Source organism: Vanacampus margaritifer, chromosome 15 (genome assembly GCF_051991255.1).
Source record: "Vanacampus margaritifer isolate UIUO_Vmar chromosome 15, RoL_Vmar_1.0, whole genome shotgun sequence".
Taxonomy (NCBI): Eukaryota; Metazoa; Chordata; class Actinopteri; order Syngnathiformes; family Syngnathidae; genus Vanacampus; species Vanacampus margaritifer.
The window spans coordinates 9,623,431-9,637,304 of record NC_135446.1 but is presented as its reverse complement, the minus strand read 5'-3'; the positions used below and the strand labels follow the sequence as shown (position 1 = coordinate 9,637,304).

General features: G+C 42.9%; 3 protein-coding genes and 1 long non-coding RNA gene across 5 annotated transcripts; 3 read left to right on the top strand and 1 right to left on the bottom strand.

Moving 5' to 3' along the window:
* The first annotated feature begins 1,431 nt into the window (after positions 1-1,431).
* LOC144035356 (uncharacterized) lies at positions 1,432-3,210 on the top strand. The gene is made up of 5 exons (XR_013288427.1): positions 1,432-1,511; positions 2,541-2,624; positions 2,712-2,842; positions 3,027-3,096; positions 3,174-3,210. It is a non-coding gene; the product is annotated as an uncharacterized LOC144035356 (long non-coding RNA).
* Positions 3,211-3,318: 108 nt separating this feature from the next.
* Positions 3,319-7,806, bottom strand: phf23b (PHD finger protein 23b). 2 transcript variants are annotated; one of them, XM_077544978.1, is made up of 6 exons: positions 7,632-7,806; positions 7,334-7,487; positions 6,033-6,064; positions 5,866-5,958; positions 4,491-5,040; positions 3,319-4,381 (listed from the first exon to the last, which is right to left on the bottom strand). In XM_077544978.1, exons 2-6 carry the CDS (start codon positions 7,359-7,361, stop codon positions 4,188-4,190), a joined length of 897 nt encoding a protein of 298 aa, XP_077401104.1. In that variant the 5' UTR covers positions 7,362-7,487; positions 7,632-7,806; the 3' UTR covers positions 3,319-4,187. The 2 variants fall into 2 exon arrangements, with proteins under 2 accessions (XP_077401104.1, XP_077401103.1); XM_077544977.1 differs by having other exon boundaries at positions 7,334-7,484.
* A 19-nt stretch (positions 7,807-7,825) lies between these two features.
* On the top strand, positions 7,826-9,957 carry elp5 (elongator acetyltransferase complex subunit 5). The gene is made up of 8 exons (XM_077544979.1): positions 7,826-8,216; positions 8,285-8,345; positions 8,410-8,490; positions 8,575-8,786; positions 8,927-9,096; positions 9,165-9,245; positions 9,581-9,681; positions 9,755-9,957. Exons 1-8 carry the CDS (start codon positions 8,132-8,134, stop codon positions 9,855-9,857), a joined length of 894 nt encoding a protein of 297 aa, XP_077401105.1. The 5' UTR covers positions 7,826-8,131; the 3' UTR covers positions 9,858-9,957.
* Positions 9,958-10,745: 788 nt separating this feature from the next.
* Positions 10,746-13,623, top strand: LOC144035687 (CTD nuclear envelope phosphatase 1A). Its single transcript, XM_077545608.1, has 9 exons — positions 10,746-11,120; positions 11,188-11,330; positions 11,762-11,828; positions 11,907-12,025; positions 12,101-12,172; positions 12,239-12,355; positions 12,479-12,590; positions 12,662-12,746; positions 12,826-13,623. The coding sequence occupies exons 2-9, from the start codon at positions 11,226-11,228 to the stop codon at positions 12,884-12,886; spliced, it is 738 nt and encodes a 245-aa protein (XP_077401734.1). The 5' UTR covers positions 10,746-11,120; positions 11,188-11,225; the 3' UTR covers positions 12,887-13,623.
* The last annotated feature ends 251 nt before the right edge of the window (positions 13,624-13,874 follow it).

Genomic DNA, 13,874 nt, shown 5'->3' with positions numbered 1-13,874 from the left:
ACTGGTTTGAACCCCTCAACACACAAGCATCCACACACAACAATCACCATGCCGTTCACACAAACATCATTCTCATAAGCATCATCCCAATAACCATGATGACAATAGAACACCAAAAAAATAAAAGCTTGACATAACTACATTGTCAAAGAATAATTAATCATGGAATAGCGTTGAATAATTTAATAATTTGAATAGATTGTCTATAAATGTATTAGGCGATTTGTATATATATGTTTTTTTTATTTTATTGATGCATTTGACATAAAGACATAAAATGAAATCTTAAACTTTAAAATATAAGAATGAAATATATGAATGACTCAATGCATTGAATAAACGCATGTACTGTATATTATAGTTTGTATTGTCTAAATTAACTAAAATGGGTTGGACTGTGTCGTGTCTGTCCACGCTGGGTGGTCCTCTTCCACATGTGGCCTTTGATGAGTCGTCGATAAGGACGCTAATCAGTCAGTGCGTCACAATACAGGAGTTTCCTTGCTTTATTTATGTCTGTGCTTGCTCGCTTGACGCTGGAAAAATCAATTTGCAGGAAAAGAGCAGACGTGTTCAACGCACTTACCTACAGGAATTCAGGACAAAAGATTCATGATTCATTTTGGGGGGAAACATAATTTACAAGGTTTAAGTTAAATTTTCACAAGATAGTCATCTTTTTTATGAATTAAACGTCATAAATATATAATTTGACGTGAATAACATGGCACAGAAAAAAAATACATTTTAACCACAGTATAGTTGTAAAACTCCTCTTTGTGTATCTGTATACTGCCATCTGGTGGCCATTGCGTGTACATCAGAAGGCGCTGCACAACGAATACTGTACATGAAATTGTGATTCACCACTGCTTTACTCGCATTCTATCGAATTATGGTAATATTGTATATTTTCAAATATTGTAATACAATACTGTCTCATGCGTTTTTTCATATTAAAAAAAGTATTTTTTGGTGGTGTTTTTCAGTGGGCAGGAACGAATGAATGGCGTTGCCATTCATTTCAATGAGCAAAGCTGATGCGAGTTACGGTGCGTGCGCGTTCACAGAACTAATCAAACTTTTAAAACAAAGCACAACTGTACAATAGAAATTGTCTAAAATAATTTGGTAACAAGATTGTTTTTTCTCTCTCTAATTTTAAAGACTAGACGGGGAAATAGCACATGACGACATGAGTGGTAAAAGCCCTGTTTGGAGACGTGAGGAGATTACTAAGATATATTCTTATCATGGCATGTGAACGTGTGCCATACTTAAGGCGTGCCACGCACATTTTTCTTGTTGTTGATAAGGTGGAGAATGATGGAGATGGAGCGTAATTGTCCCACATTTAGCCTAAACGCCCCCCCCCCCCCCTTCATATAAACCCGCCCTGGACGCGCGGCTACAAAAAGCCTGCATGCCGCATTTACCGACACCACATCGCCGTGCCTGACAACACAACACAACGCTGTCACGCTGCGCCGCATACTGAAAAGCTGAAAGCGGTAAGTGCTTTACATGACATCGAAACCATATTTTCCATATCATGCTATAAAAATGCTAAATTGACCAAGTCAGAATTGTATGAGGTAGGCCTACAAGGTTGCAGTATTTAAAAAAAAATAAGTCATAAATTCTTCTAGGAAGTCATACATTTCACAAGGAGACTGATTATTTTATAAAGGATTCTAATTCTAAGAATTTGACATGGGAAAACAGCTAAATGAAAAAGTTATACATTTTCAAAAGACACAATTCACAAGGAAAAGGGTCTAAAATTTCAAAAGGAAAAAAAAGACAAATTTTATAAGAAAAAAAGTAAGGAAATGGGCTTAAAATTTTTAAAGAAAAAAAAAGTCAAATTTTATAAGAAAAAAAGTCATATTTTTTTACAAGGATAGTTAACCACAAAGGAGAAGTAAGCAAATTTATAAGAAAAATGTTAAGAATTTTACATAGGGAAAACAGCTCAACAAAAAAAGTTATACATTTTCAAAAGACAAAATTCATAAGGAAAGGGGCCTAAATTTTCAAAAGAAAAAAAAGTCTTTTTTTTTTTTTACAAGGATAGTTAACCACAAAGGAGAAGTAAGCAAATTTATAAGAAAGGTGTTAAGAATTTAACATAGGGAAAACAGTTAAATAAGACCAACAAAGTCCGAACATTCCAAGGAAAAATGGAAAACTCTCCAAGGAAAAAGTCCTTCTATGAGGTCAGTTGCAGCATGACGAGCAAATTATTTGACTCAAAATTGTTTCAAAATGATGGAACAAAATAAAAATATTTCTGAAAACAAAGTTGCAACATTGTGAGAATAAACATTTTATGATAAACTAAAAACACTTAATGGGATTACGTATGTTAGGAGTAAATTTTCCATTACGAGAACTAAACAGATGACGCAGTTTTTAGTTAGTTAAATGTTATTTTTTACTTTTATTTCAACAAAATGTTTTCAATCATAGTTTGGATTTGGTTGCTTCTAGTGAATTCTTTTTAAAAACACATTTTCTACCTCATGTGTGCATTTTAGATGCATTGTTCCAGATGTGTTCTGTCCTTGTTGGCTTTGTACCTGTTCCTGGAAGTTGCGGTTGGAAGACACAGGATCAGAAAGGTAGCTCATCACCGATTGTGGACTGCCATGATGGCCCTCCAATATCTTGGTATTGTCTGGTGATGTGTTTCTCTCTCGTCACCTCAGGAAGTCAGCGCGGTGGAACAGGAACAGGAGCAGGAACAGAGGGCAGGCTGGGATGTCTCCGTTGTGCACAATCCGCGTCCGACGGCAGTCTTCCATGTTCACCACAATCAACACACGATCAACCAAAGGAGGTACACGAAAAAATATATAAAAAATTCTTTCCCCAAAGTCCCATTATCCATTTGCTAATGTTAGCAAACAAATCATCGTGCAGATTAATTAAAAAATAAATTTGCAAGACGACGAAAATTAAAACCTACGTGAGGAAAAAAAGTGGACACTTGCGAGCATCAAGTGTTGCTTTTGTTTTTGCAGGAGGAAAGCGAAGGTGGCTCGTGTGGATTCCATTGGCAGCTCGCTGATGTTGGCTTTCAGGAAAGCAAAGGTGTTCGTTACAAAACCAACTCAGAATTAACAAGCGGTCGATTGCTTTTGAATAACGAGAACCTTTTGTTGTTGTAGGATTAACCTGATGACTGACAAGAGGACGCTGGCCACATTATTCATGTAGGTGGTTACTGACTGGCTCCCTAGTGGCTAATGAGAGCATTGCAAGTGTTCACCCCCCCCCCTCCTTTTTTGAAATACTGTCCACGACGCTTCAGTGTTATGTTTCCAAAGATTTTTATTTTCTTAAACTACGATTAAAGAAAACAATATTGAACTGCAGAAAATATAGATTTTTGCATTGGCTTTCACATATGTACATTTGTCAAAGAGAATATGTACAGCCCCCCATTCGCGAACATAAGCAAAAATTGCCTAAAACATCCAACACATTCCCCAACAGGAGGAAAACGAGGCTCAAACAAACCTAACAATAAACATGAGCAACATGAGCAAAGTCATACAACCATTTATGAGATGAGGAGCCTGCGGGTTCTTTTGCAATTGAAAATGGAAAAACAAAAAGGCCATTCCTAAGCGCTTTGTCGTGAATGTATTTCCCCGACCCCCATTCCAAAAAGTGCAAGTCTTCAATTGTCTTGGGTGCTAATCACAAAAAGGATTTTTGCCACGATTTATTCTGGTGGTGGAAAAAAAAGAAGCCAATTGTGGAAAAACAAATATTACTTATAATGTGGGGGTTACGAAAAAGGGGACTTTTATCTGGTGTTAAAACTAAAATATATATATTTTTAGCTAATTATTAGGCAGATTCTCTGTTGTGTACTTTAAAGTGACATATGGCATCAGTGTCCTTCACACTGACCACTACCACCCCCTCCAAAAAACAAAATGTTGCTTGAAGTCATTCAATCAAAACAAAGAAACAAAAAAAAAAATCAAATTTCACAATTTTTAGGAGGGTGGTAAGAAAAACGAAAACGAATTCTTAAAATTCAATTGTGCCTCAAACACAAAACGAGAGGGATTAAATAACGCTGATTGTCAAAAGAAATAATCCGACTGTGGTTAAATGGTCGGCTGTCGGCATTTGTTTGGGGGGCAACGAAAACTTCCTTTTACGCTCTTTTAAGTGTCTTTTTTGTGCCCCGAGCGCCTGGAGTGCATGCACTTGTGGCAGTAGAAGATGTCGGGGACGTTGGACTTCTTGATCTTGACGCAGGACAAGTGCACCCAGATGGCGCACTGGTTGCACTCGATCATCGGCCGCCCGGCGAACGGCTTGCCGCAGTAGCACGTGATCAGGTCCCACGAATCGTCACCTTAAACGCACGTGAGAGGGGGGTCACATTCAAACCGTGACTTTTACTAGCACAGGAGAAAGAGAAAAAAACATTCTGGGGTAGAAGCACAGCCCCACTTTCGACCCACCTGACTCCACCATGATGTCTTCGTCGGCGATCCAGGTCTCGCCCTCGCTGGAACTCATCTCGGCGTCCCCGGCGGCCTCGTTGGGCGGCGTTTTGTCATGGGTGGCGTGCGGCGCGGGACCCTCGCGCAGGGGCCGCCACTCCTCGGAGTCGCTGTGCGGCTGCGGGGGCAGTGGCGGCGGCGAGCTCTTGAGCTTCTTGGCTTTAGGCTGCTTGGAGTTCTTGCTGCGCTTGATGCGCGGCCGTTTCTCGCCCTCGCTGCTGCCGCTGTCGGCCGCCGCCAGCGACAGCCTCTTGAGCTTTTTGTCCTTTTTGCGCTCGGCCTTGGCGCCGGCCGCCTGGCTCTCGTACAGCGAGTCCTTCAGGCGCATCTTGTCCAGCAAAGCGCTATCCGGGTGCATGCTTTTGCCCTGGTTGGCGCGCGCTTTTTGGACAAACGTGTGGATGGTGTGGATGTCCGGGCTGCCGTCCGCCCACGTGCTGCTCGCGCCGCCGCCATCCGCCGACGAACTGTGGGCGGAGCTGGACGACGTCGGGGACCACGAGCTTTCCTACAAAGGAGGAATGATGCATTTTGTTGGTAAACGATCAACTGAAGATGCACCCGAAATGTGTTTACTGGGCTACCTCAAATGTTTTGTAATTTGACTTACTTGATTTTAAAGCTTGAATATTGGCATCAATAATAATAATAATAATAATAATAATAATAATAAATCAGATTTATATAGCACTTTTCTATCTAATCAGATACTCAAAAACGCTTTACAATAGAACAAATACATTATTCATGCGCTTACACATCCACACTGTGGTGGCGGTAAGCTTCTTAAGTAGCCACAGCTACCCTGGGGCGAAGTTGCCAGTGTGCGTCTACGGCCCCTCCGACCACCACCACCACCAAACATTCGCACCTTCCATACACCAGTGAGATTAGCACTGGAGGCAATGTGTGTGAAGTGCCTTGCCCAAGGACACGACAACACATGACTTGGGGAGAGCGGGGATCGAACAGCCGACCTTCTGGTTACTGAACGACTGTCACGGTATCACTTATCTTAACTCAAATAATAAAATAACCTTTATGATCTACATCAGCAACATATAGTGACAGGCAGAACAACTCCATGCATTAAGCTATGTGTGTGTGTGTGTAAGGTTGGGAAACACTTGACAGCTGGTACTTGGATAGCAACGAATACCAGTAGCATAAACACTTTCAAACTATAAAAAAAAGACCAAAGCTATCTTGGAACATTTTGCAGCCATCTTTCTCAAGGAGCTTCTTCGCCTGCCAGCAATCATTGAGATGCGCCACTGAAAAGTGAGCTGCTATTATTCATGAATATTGAAGGTATGTGAAAATCGAAGCGGACCTCTTTGGGACTGGGGATGTAACCAGCATAAGCCAGGACAAAGCTGCAGAACTTGTTGAAGTCCTCCACAGTCCGTCTCTTCCTCTCTGGGGGCTACACACAATAAACAATTAGTCCAAAGTTGTTTTTGACAACAAATGTGTTTTCAGTCCAGTTGGGGTACTTACCAAAGGTTCAGTTTTGCACGTCAAACGTGAATCTGTAGACAGAGAAAGACATGAAGTAGTAACATGACAAGACTTCGCATGACAGTCAAACAAAATGCTGAGTCCAGTTAATGGAATGAGGACTTCAACCTGAGCGCAACAAGCATTTTGGAAATCTGATGATTGGTTCTGTGGAAATTTGGCTTTTGTGGTTGGGAAACTTTTCGTTGTGTTCCTGAGTTTATTTGTTTTGGAGTTGTTGTTTTTTTCTTAAGACGCTTTTGGAGTGTTCATTCCATATATTTTGAAAATTCCACAAAGCTGGCGGCCACTTTTACTGTTTGTTATTATAAATAATGAGCCCAATTCCTGAGGTTGCATTTATTTGTCGAAATGCATCCCCTCCCCAGGGCCGCAGATTTAGAACGTGAGCCAAGCTAACTAACGCTAGCATTAGCCGCTAAACGGCTCAATAGCTTAATGGGGGATTAATAAGTGATACATGCACCCCAACAAAAAATAACGAATGAGTCGTTAACAACTTGCTTCCCAATCAACATAACGGCGGCGACGAACAAATGCGTTGATTGCGCGGTAGTGAACCACAACGTGAACATCTGAAGTGTACGTATAATGCAGAAACGGACCCTGGTTGGTTGGCCGGGCAACTTGCACCGTTTGAATTGTCTTATAATTAAGCGGTGGACATTAACCCACATTCCCGCCACTGCGAGTGGACACATATATCGTTCCCATTCCATGTTCATTCGATCCCGATTAAAGTCATTAAAACGGCCGGTGGCAAAACGTCAAAGGATGGTAAAGTTGACTTAGCCGTTAGCAGCTAACGTGCTAATCACGCCGGAGCTCGTGAAAGGCGTCTCAATGTCGCTCGTCAACTTGATTTTAGGAGTTATTATTAGACTTAGATTTGCTTTGTTTTAGGAGGGAAACAGTGTCAACTCGGACACACATGACGCACAATTTTAATCCCATATGCGCGTTGAGCATCGTAGGCTAGCTCGGCGGGGTTCCCAAGACAAACCCAACGCCGCGTTAAAATACAAAAAGCAACCACCACCATAAAAAATGATAGGATCGATATCTAATATGAGGGCACTTAATTGTATTATTTGCTCGCAAACTTTGCGTTAGTTGTCGCGAAAATGGAGAATTGTGACATACGCAAGAGAACGTAACGGCGACGCAAACCGCCGGGCTTTCAAAAGCTTAATTTCCCCTCAGCAAACGTGCGAAAGCCCACGCAAAGCAAAGCAAAGCTGCTTGCTTTGTCGAACCCTCATCAATGCCACAAAACATACCTTGGTGATCGGACATTATGTCAAGCATTGTCCCCTCGACGAGCAGGCCTTATGGTCCGAGAAACGGATCCAGCAGCGAGCGAGCTAGCCGGAGCGGGGCGGCCGTCGCGCTCACTTCTCCCGGCGTGACTTCGCCCAAACTGTCAGAAAACTGCTGGAACACCGATGCAAGAAAAAATACAAAATTCTTCAACAACTAAAAGTTGAAAATGATCATTCTTCACTGTGCACTGCTTGGTCCAGGTGTCGCCACGCTATCGACACGAGCGAGAAAAAGCACTTTTTCTGTCACTCGTACCATTTCGCTGCATTTAAAATCCGTGCCGCCACCGTATAGCTCGGCTGTAAAACATCGTTCAGTTCAAGCCGGTGGCAGTTAACCCGCTCTGGGAACTTGTCCGATATAGAAAAATTGTGTGTATATTTGATCTTTCGTAGTTGGGCAACACGACAGCCAGGGAGGATTGCCCACAGGTCTACGCGCGGTAGAAGCTTGTAGAGTCCATCGACTGAATGGTTCGCCCCCAGAGGATTATGGGTAATGATGTTCGACTGGGTGGCGAACCGACCAAAAATCCACGTAGTTAAACTACATTTCCCGTGGGACACTGAGAGGGAGAGTTCCCATCGCTGATGCGAACTCACCAGGCTACGTCACGACATATTTTTGAACAAACACGGCTATGTATATACATTGGTGAGCTGATATACTGAAGGGCCGCACACAAATATTGTTGCGTAGGTCATGCTGCCACTTTGAGCTCTTTGGTGTCGAGAATATACCACTGTCGTAGGCGTATGCTAATTAGCTTTAGCATTTGTAGCACCATGTTGCATGATTTGCTACAAGGAATGGATCCAGGAGGCTTTCTCATCATACAAGGTACCTGGGACTTAACTTCCCTTAGAGTGACATTTAATAAAACTAACGAAACCTGTACTTAATCAAAGATTCCTGTAGTTGTTCGGGTCGACGTCTTCTATGGAGCTTCATCAAGGCTGCATTGAACAGGTTGTCAACACGCTGTAGACATCTTACTGACTGCTGAGGCATGAATTAATGCTGTGAATTTTAGGACTGAAACAGTCCATGTCCTCAGCTTTGAAGTCAGTGAGGATGAGCTAAAGGATGGCCTGAAAGGATCACCCATTGAAAGGTATTTATTTAAACAACCCAAAGGTTCAGTTGGAATCATCATATCATCAAGGTTCAAAGTGGATTTTTATGACTGTTGTTTCAGGCTCCATTTTCACAACGCTTACAATGACCCCCTGGGCTGGACCGGCCGCGCCGCCTTCACGGTGGACCAGTTCTGCGTGGAGAGAGTCACGCTGCTCCTCAAGCAGTTCTCCCAAGTCAAGCCGGCCATTTTAGCCATCGACTCGCTCTCGTGGATCCTGAGACACGTCAGCCCAACTTCAGTTTGCAGGACTCTCCAACTGCTTAAAAATGGTGATCTGTAATTGGTTTGTTTCCCGAATAAATCACAAATTGTTTTTGCGAGATGCTCTGACGTCTCAGTTCAAATTTGTGTGACTTCAGCGCAAGAGGTGGAAAATGGCTGTAATAACTGTGAACTTTTTATACATCAGGGGGATCTGTGGGAAACGTCATCGGTCTCCTCCATTCCGACATGCACCCGCGAGGTTCGGTGGGCAGCCTTTGCCACTTGGCCACGTCGCTCGTCACCGTGGCGGAGGGACTGAGAGGAGAACAAGCAAAGATAACCAAGCGCTTAAAGTCAGGCAAAGTTTTGCAAGATGTAAGTATTAAATATGTGGTTAAGACTGAAAAAAAGAAGGAAAGAACAAAGTATTTGTTGATGCGCAGGATGAAGCGTTCTCCATCAAAGATGACCTGACGGTGGTTGGACAGAGCAAGCCGAGCCGGGCTGAGCCGCAAGAACAGAGGGTATCGTTGAACTTATTACAAATTGTTCATAATTCATATCCAACGTTGTACTTTTTGGTAAATGCACAAAAAAAAGTCTTCATATTGCACCTTCCCCCCCCCCCATTAAACATTAAACATTAAAATAAACTGTTGAAATATATTTACAATGTGTTCAAAAAATATATGTTTCAAAGTGGTTGCAGTGAGTATTTAGGGTATTTTAAGGTTCAAACTATAAAATGTCATTCCTCAAAGTTTTACTTTTGCAATTAGCCATGTTTTTAGCATAACATGGAAAAATGAATTTAAATGATTTAGAAATACTAATGAAATCTTAATTGGGGTTCTTGCAGGCAGACCCAACAGCAAATTTGACATTCAACCTCCACTTGTCTGACAGCCAGCGTGAGGCCAAGGAGAAGCTAGCGCTGCCCTTTGTCTTCAGTAAAGAGAAGTAAAAGACACTCTCGAGTCTTTTGTCATATTTGCGTTTGCTCTGCGTTGACGCTTTTGTTTTTGTGTCATAGGAAAGCAGCACTTCTCCACACCGGTTCAGGGAGAATCGTGTACGAACCCGACGCGAACGACGACTATGACCAGGAGGATCCTGACGACGATCTTGATGTGTGATCATCTTGTTTCCTTTAATAGCGCAAACTATTTGTTTTCAATGTCTTTATTCATTGTTCAATATGTAACAATAAATAAACAAGAAACTGAAAATAAAGAAGTGTCTAGTGGTGGTCTCTCTACCTGTATCTTGAATTCAACAAAGGCTAGGATCTATGTTCCGTATATGTACATGGTGGGCTGAATGTATTTTGACACATTCACAGATTTTATCCTGGCATCTTTTACTCCCTGACCTTCCTCACTCTAACCTTTTTACCTTTGCAGTGTTTCTTTGCTTCCTGCCTTCCTTCAGTACTTGTGCAAAACCGTTTAGAAGAAACTTATTTTTTCTACACTCTAATGATTTGCCATTACCTGTAAATATTAAGTTTTATAAAGTGTAAACCTATTTTTTGGCCCACTCTGATGAAGTAAGTAGGTCAGTGATGCTCTTCCACTAAATGACAGGAGGTCCAATGAATCTGTTGCCATTAATACAAAAGAGTTACAGCTTTTGTGTCAGAGATTACAGTACTTTTTTGAGTAAATTAAGTATTTATGTAGAGATAATTTATCTTGAATCTATTATGACAAGGTTTGAAGGTAGGAAAATCATATATTACTACAGTACAATAAATCTGGTCTTCACTACAGCAGCCAGGCCTCTGACGAGAAACTAAACAGGGCCAAATTGAAGTTGGTGAGTAAACTGATGTACTATTTCAATACATTATTTCGTTTTTGTGGGGCTTTCCCAATGTGAAATAACTTGGCTGAGTTAAATATTGACTGAAACGATGGAACGATTGAATGAAGTGGACGCATCGCTGTCCACGTCTGTTTATTTTTCTTCCACGTGGACGTGCTGCGCGCGACCCAGAGAGAGAGAAAGAGAGAGAGAGAGAGTCCCTTCCGGAAGTGACGTCACGTCGCCAATGGCGGCTCGCAGTTTCATTCCGGATTTCCAGTGGACTACAAACTGATTTTACCCCCACAAGTTGAACTCTGTGGGAGTTTTTTTTCATAAAGAACAATTTCGGACGCCGCGCACAGCGAAGCCAAACCGAGCTAGCTTTGGAATACGAGGCACCCGGCGACCGATCGGCTTATTTTGGAGCCGGGTTCAAGGTGGTCACCCTGTCGAGCGAGCTAGCGGGAGCTAACGCCGCTTAGCTCAACGAGGTCCAAAACAGCAGCAGCCCTTCTGAGTTCGATCGCGTTCACCTACTATGCCAATCTCTTCCATTTAATGCTCATCGTGCCACAAGCGTGCAGATCGAGGTACCCACTCCTTTGCCGGCAAATCGCTCGATCGGCGGCTAATGCCGACTGTGACTGTCTCCCGCAGTTCTTCCGCCGACTGCTGACTTGTCGTGGCCCGTCAACATGCTGAAGACCCGCCAGTGTTTACTCGGCATCCGCACTTTCCTCGGTGTCACGTCCAGAATATGGGGCTTCTTTATGTACATCCTCAGGAAGCACCTGCGAACGGTAAACCTTGCACGCTGGTGAGGCTCACCTGAACGACACGACAGAGACATGCCTGTCATTACTGTCATTTAATTCCAACTGGACTCTTTGAGTTGTTTTCAAGACGTTTGGCCTCTTCAGTATCTTATGCATGCAGGCTGTCTCCTAGCCTGAGTGTACTGTATATACTAACAATTTTGCTAATACTCGGACGTTGAGATGACGGCTACGGCCGATTTCTCGCCTATGACGTTATTTGCCTGAAGCTGTTATGTAAAAAGTCCTAGACCGCACTCTCCCAAAATAAGCACTTATTTTGCATGTGATTATAACTTAACTCTATTGCATGTTTGAATAGCAACAAACGGCTTCACAGTTTTAGAAGAGCCACGTCTTTTCTGTGATTTCCATATTGTGCCGACGATGGTGACTGTTTATTTTTTGCTTTGCAGATCATCCAATATCAGACTGTGCGATACGACACGTTGCCTCTGTCGCCAATCTCCAGAAACAGACTGAGTGAGTACACGCTCCGCTAACAGGCCAGCTAGCACGCGTCCGAAAGCGTAACGGCGGCTTCTTGTTTCCCCCCTCCAGATGGAGTCAAGAGGAAGATTCTGGTGCTGGACCTAGATGAGACCCTGATCCACTCTCACCACGACGGGGTCCTGGGACCCACGGTGAGGCCGGGAACGCCACCCGACTTCATCCTCAAAGTAAGAGCGTCGCATTACGATCGGGCATGTTTTTGCCTCGGCGCGTCTGACTTTGGTTTTGGCCTTTCCACGCAGGTCGTTATCGACAAGCACCCGGTGCGATTCTTCGTACATAAAAGGCCGCATGTGGACTTCTTTTTAGAAGTGGTACGTGTCGTAGCTCGAGTTGTGCATGTGTGTCGCTGTGGACATAATGTAACGTGTTGCGTGCAGGTGAGCCAGTGGTACGAGCTGGTGGTGTTCACAGCCAGCATGGAGATCTACGGCTCGGCAGTGGCCGACAAGTTGGACAACAATAGGAACATCCTCAGACGCAGATACTACCGACAGGTAGGACGCAAAGGCCAATAAAACAGGCTCGTGTGAACGCAAGGTTGGGTTAGTCAAAATCAGTCATTTCACATTGTGCTGAATAAAAACAAAGCATGTGATTTCTCTCGTCTTTTCTGTCAGCATTGTACATTGGATCTAGGTAGTTATATCAAAGACCTGTCGGTAGTACACGACGACCTATCCAGTATTGTCATCCTCGACAATTCGCCTGGTGCTTATCGAAGCCATCCAGGTAACGAAACCATCCCGGTCGTCCGGTGTGAAATCGAAGTGTAAAAGTAAGCCAATCGCTCTGTTCTCCAGACAATGCAATACCCATCAAGTCCTGGTTCAGTGACCCCAGTGACACAGCACTTCTTAACTTGCTGCCTATGCTGGATGCGTTAAGGTTTGTGTGTGTGTTTTTTAAATGACTAAAAAGTCATATCCTCAAGTTATCATCATACCAACAATGTTGTTTGTTTTAGGTTTACCGCCGATGTCCGCTCCGTCCTCAGTCGAAACCTCCACCAGCATCGGCTCTGGTGATTGGCCGAATGGAGAGATTCGGTCAAAAGATGACCCGCCGGCGCCCCCTCGTCAAAGGGGAGGGTTAGGATGAACACTTTGGGTGCCAGGTTTTTAGCCCCACCACAATTTTAGTTCTATATTTGAGCCCCTGCTCCGACCCCAGCAAAACAAGGAAATGGATCATCACCGACACCTTTCTAAACTTTTTTTTTTTCTTCCCTTGCTGATGATGAAATGAAGTCAACAATTTTATGTCACATTTTCATAATTCGCCAATCAAATACGCTTTTGGACGCGGCTTTTTTAAAAGGATACAACTTTTTTTTGTTTTTTTTTTGCTTGCAAGACACATCTCACCCTTGGATAAATTTTTTCAGGGTTTTTAAATAAACAAGACTGAGAATCACAAGATTAAAACATATGGCTTGTATCCATTCTATGGACTGCTGTGCCCTATTTTCTGTCTGTCACCATGAAATAACGTTTCACTCAGCTCATGGAAATGAAGTTGCACTTGATTTGTGCCCTCTTTTCTGTCTGTCACCATGAAATAACGTTTCACTCAGCTCATGGAAATGAAGTTGCACTTGATTTGTGCCCTCCCCCTTGTTTTTCTTGTATTAGATTGACAGCCCTCCCTGTACTGTATGGATCTGAGAGCCTTTCAAAATGCCTTCTGAACATGTCCAGGCTCCGAAGCCGCTTCTTTATTGGCTCTGTCTTACTAATAAAAAACAAAACACTTGTCAGTATCAGTTGGAAGCACTGGTAGTTTTTGTCCTCATTGAGCATCAACTATCCTCTTGGAAATGAAACGGTTCCCATCCGAAAGCCTTCATTTTCTTTACTAATGGTGACGTTCTCGGTGTAACATGTCATACCAGTGTAACAAGAAGTGAGAAATAACTTCATATTTTCCCATCTTTATTAAGCCAAGTCCAAAGGTGCTAAAAGTTTCCAAACAAAATACTAAACAACTTAAAAACAGATACATTTGTTGAAGGGC